Genomic DNA, 4,911 nt, shown 5'->3' with positions numbered 1-4,911 from the left:
TCTGGCATGTTGGGCATGTTGTGTGTTTTGTGTTTGTCACCAAGTCTTTTAACCCTAACTGATGCATTGTGTTTTCTTAGTAGTCTAGGATTGCATCATTATTGCAGTGATTAATATGTTTCTGGCATGTTGTGTGTTTTGTGTTTGTCACCAAGTCTTTTAACCCTAACTGATGCATTGTGTAGCTTTTCATTTCTTAGTAACCACGTCTTACTCAACATCTTAAACCAACAGCAGTATGGCACTTGTGATTGATGGACAGACATGAGTTGATCAGAAATGGTGATGTCACAATTGTCTCGATTTCAAATCCCGGCATTTCAGTTTTTAAACTGGGCAGTTAGTTTTAAGTTCTGAAATTTGCAGCGTTTTTATTGTAGAGTGACCTCTCATAGCCTATGTGTCAATATCAAGAACATTTTCATTCTCCATTTCATGACCCCTTTAAATATTGTTAAATATAAAAAGTTATATAAAGTAGGTAAAGTTCATATATCGCAATTGTGATTTTTTTCTCAGAATTGCAAGAATATCTCAGAATTCTGACTTTATAACATGCAATTGGTAGTTATAACAAAGACTATAAGACATGTCCCTCGTACAGATTTGAATGGGGGAAAAATGCAACGCTCAATATGGCCGCTCTATCGAACGAAGTAAAAGAGCCAATCGCTAATCGGTAAAGTCATCGTGTCACTGCAGCTGCCATTAGAAGTCCCGGTTGCTATAGAAACAGTCAGCGTTCTGAGATGTGCGCTCAGGACTGCGCATGCGCATTGGTTGGTCTAGCCTGAAAAATAAGATTTTTTAACGCTATTTGAGCAAAAGAACTGGCCACCGAGTGAAATGCCTTGGTTATAAAGTCAGAATTGTGAGATGTAAACTTGAAATTGTAAGAAAATACAAACAAACCAGTCAGGAGAGTAGATTAACGTCGGTGGACTTGAACTTGAAAAATGGTGTGTACTGATGTATTTCTGCTGTTGAAACAAGATACCTTCTGATGTTCATCCATGTTTATTTTGTGATGTAACTAGTGAACTAGCGTGAGAAAATGATGTGTGGCGTGAGAGCGCCATGGCTTGTGGCGTAGCAACAGTAACTAAAATAGGGGCGGGTCTTTACGAAGGGTTAATTGTGAGTTTATATCTCACAACTCTGAAAAAAAGTAAGAATTGCGAGATATAAACTCGCAATTGTGAAAAAAAAGTCAGAATAGCGAAACTCGCAATTGCGAGAAATAATATGTATCTCGCAATTCTGACTTTATTGCGAGAAAAATGTCAAAACCAAAAGTCGCAATTATATTTTAAATTTTTTATTTAGTGGTGGAAATGGGCTTCCAAAGGTTATAGACTCTTAAATATAAAAATAATCAGTAGCATATCCAAAAAAAAAAAAAAAAAAAAAACTATGTTGGTTGATCTCTGAATTTGACTTTGGTCTGATGTAGGACCAATGCTGATGATCACAGAGTACTGCTGTCATGGTGACCTCCTCAACTTCTTGCGTCAACGAGCAGAAACATTTGTGAACAATGTCCTTGGTGTTCAGAGTTTCCATGAGAATTCAAACCTCTACAAGAATGTGGCTGTTCAAAAGAACCATTCGACAGGGTATGTTGATGTGGCTAAATGTGCTGTGCTTGTAGTGTGTCTTTTATTGTCAATCATTTACACCTTCTTCTTATAGGATGACTTACTCTGGCTCAGAGAGCTACAAGGACGCACAATTTACACAGATGTCAAAAGACATTTGTCAAGGTAAAGTAACAAAGGTAATACTCTTCTAAATATTTCCTGTGAAGAAATAATTTCAAAATTACAATTTTTGGTCTGTTTCAACAGAATCTTGTAATGAAGGAGGGAAGGATGCATGGTCATTGGATAATATTGATTTACTGAAATTCTCCTATCAAGTGGCAAAGGGAATGGACTTCCTAGCCTCCAAAAATGTACATTTTCTTGGTTATATACAGTGTTATTTTAATAACATTTAGATACTATTATAGTTTTTATTCATATTTTTAATTAGGCTTATATATATATATATATATATATACACACACTCCTTTTTTTAATCGCCACCTCAGTGTCGAGGAAAGTTACTTTTAAAAGTAATGCATTAAAATATTGTGTTACTCCATAAAAAAGTAACTAATTACGTTACTTAGTTACTTTTTATGGAAAGGAATGCATTACGTTACTTTTGCGTTACTTTTTGTCACCTGAGCTGGGCTTGCTTATTTATTTTTAATAACAAAAACAAAATTTATATTTTTGGCAACTGTAAAGGCCCTATTCTCCTATCAAGTGGCAAAGGGAATGGACTTCCTAGCCTCCAAAAATGTACATTTTCTTGGTTATATACAGTGTTATTTTAATAACATTTAGATACTATTATAGTTTTTATTCATATTTTTAATTAGGCTTATATATATATATATATATATATACACACACTCCTTTTTTTAATCGCCACCTCAGTGTCGAGGAAAGTTACTTTTAAAAGTAATGCATTAAAATATTGTGTTACTCCATAAAAAAGTAACTAATTACGTTACTTAGTTACTTTTTATGGAAAGGAATGCATTACGTTACTTTTGCGTTACTTTTTGTCACCTGAGCTGGGCTTGCTTATTTATTTTTAATAACAAAAACAAAATTTATATTTTTGGCAACTGTAAAGGCCCTTTTACACCAAAAGTGAAATTAATAAGCCTCAGCCTGAAGGAAGTGCCTCTGCACCGCACTCAAAATTTTTCTCAACACGAGGACAGGAGAGCTGTCAGTGAATAAATGGGAAAACAAAGAAACTTGCGTTACTTATTTGAAAAAGTAATTTAGATATTTTCTTCTAAGTTTAAAAGTAATGCGTTACTTTGCTTGTTACTTGAAAAAGTAATCTGATTACGCAATTCATGTTACTTGTAAACCTTACAGTATAACTAATTATGAGGAAGATTTAGTGTCATTGTCATTTTCTAATGCTGTTTATGATCAGTGTATTCACAGAGATTTGGCTGCACGGAATGTTCTTGTGGCCGACTGCCGCGTTGTCAAGATCTGTGATTTTGGCCTTGCACGAGACATCATGAACGACTTGAATTATGTAGTAAAGGGGAATGTAAGTTATTTTTTCTTGTATTCTTTTTATGAACAATTTAACAGTTTAGAATGTAATTGTGCATTCTGAATCAATACACAACTAAACCTCACAGAACACACACACTGTTTTGAATTCAAACAAATCTTTTCATAGATTTGTGCCACTGCACACTATGACACTATGCTAAGTGTTATAAGAGTGAACACGCCACAAATCCCCAACTAAGATAACAAATCTACTGTAAATAAGAACAGATTCCAAAGTAGTCACTGTAAAAATCCCCAAGGTATTGTTCACATAGAAAGTAAAGAAAATCTTCAAATTTTATTAATTAAAATCTGACTTTTACAAATTTTTTTAGTCTGAGGGGCAAGATTGGATTTCAAAGTAATTTCATAATTCAGGAGTAAATACATAAGCATATAACATCATACACAATGCACAGTAGTGTCTTTTTATGTCTTAAATGTAGCACACAGTATTTATAAATATTGTTCCCTTTCAGTCGGTCACTACGAGTCAACGACGTGACCGATGAATGGGGATCTCAATTCGGCGGTCACGACGTGACGTCTCCGTTCCCTCCTTCAGGGAACGAGGGTTACATACGTAACCGAGACGTTATTTAAAAAAAAAAAACTTAAATGGTTTGAGTCCACAAAAAAAGAAAACATTTCTTAATATTAAATTAAACTCTAAATCCACTCAAATACTTTGTGTAGCTGAAACTTAACTAAATTGCAGAAAAGAATTAAAATGAGAAACTTCATCTCAATTGATTTTTTGCAGTCAGCTGTTAAATAGTTAGCTAGCAATAGCAAAAACACACATGCATGTGCTAACATAATTAACATAGAGACTATCACTGCAATGTGATAGTGTATGGAAGCCAGTTTAAAAAAAATTAAATTGGTAATTACGACTTTTTATTCTAACTTTTTAGTCTCTATTTCATTTTTTTTTATTCTCGCAATTGTGAGTTTACATCTTGCAATTCTGGGATATAAAATTGCAATTCTGACGTTTTTTCTCACAATTCTAACTTTTTTAGAAGTCAGAATTGCGTGATATAAACTCACAATTGCGAGAAAAAGGTCAGAATCTCTATATATACATGCAATATACATGCAATATTGTATCCTGCAACTCTGGCTTTATAACTCTCAATTGTGCAAAGTCACAATTCTGAGTTTATATCTCACAATTGTGGCTTTTTTGTTCTCAGAAGTGTGAGATAAAAAGTCTAAAATACCGTTTTTTTTTTCTGTGGCGGAAATAGGCTACCATAGGCTTCAGATATGACAGCTTCCCATCCAGTTCTTGTGAGACACAACACAAATTGAATTTTGCTTAGCAAAATTTGGTTTTTATGTCTTGACATTGATCATTTCTAGTCTGCATATAGTGGATGTAAAGTGTATATTTTCTGCAAGCATTTAAGAAACAGTCAAACCTTCCATGGTTGTTTGTACACCTCTGACAATTCTTTTGACCATTTATGTTCTGTATGAAAAAAGTACGGTGGCCGAGAAGTGCAAAGCAAATCACAATTCTGAAAACAAAATAACAAATTACAAACGCAAATGCAAGTTTAAAAAACAAAATAACAATTCAGAAAACACAACAACAATTCAGAAAACATTATAAGAAGTCAGAAAACACAATGACAAATTCGAAAACAAAATAACAAGTCAGAAAACACAACGACAAATCAGACAAACCGGAAAAGGTAGGTATAGTTTGAGACAGCCCATTGGTTTGGGATTACTCACCGCTGACTGGACAAGACATCTGTCAATCAAC

At 33.9% G+C, this 4,911-nt stretch overlaps 1 protein-coding gene across 1 annotated transcript in view; it reads left to right on the top strand.

Annotated features, from left to right (window-relative positions):
- Positions 1-4,911, top strand: part of csf1rb (colony stimulating factor 1 receptor, b) — a 39,767-nt gene that overhangs the window by 30,978 nt on the left and 3,878 nt on the right. Inside the window, exon 17 of the mRNA XM_016522059.1 lies at positions 3,004-3,126. Coding sequence (XP_016377545.1) covers positions 3,004-3,126 — 123 coding nt within the window. The remainder of the gene's footprint in view (positions 1-3,003; positions 3,127-4,911) is intronic.

The sequence above is a fragment of the Sinocyclocheilus rhinocerous genome, unplaced genomic scaffold (assembly GCF_001515625.1).
Source record: "Sinocyclocheilus rhinocerous isolate Xijiao unplaced genomic scaffold, SAMN03320098_v1.1 scaffold1967, whole genome shotgun sequence".
Taxonomy (NCBI): Eukaryota; Metazoa; Chordata; class Actinopteri; order Cypriniformes; family Cyprinidae; genus Sinocyclocheilus; species Sinocyclocheilus rhinocerous.
This window is presented reverse-complemented; position numbering and strand designations above follow the sequence as displayed.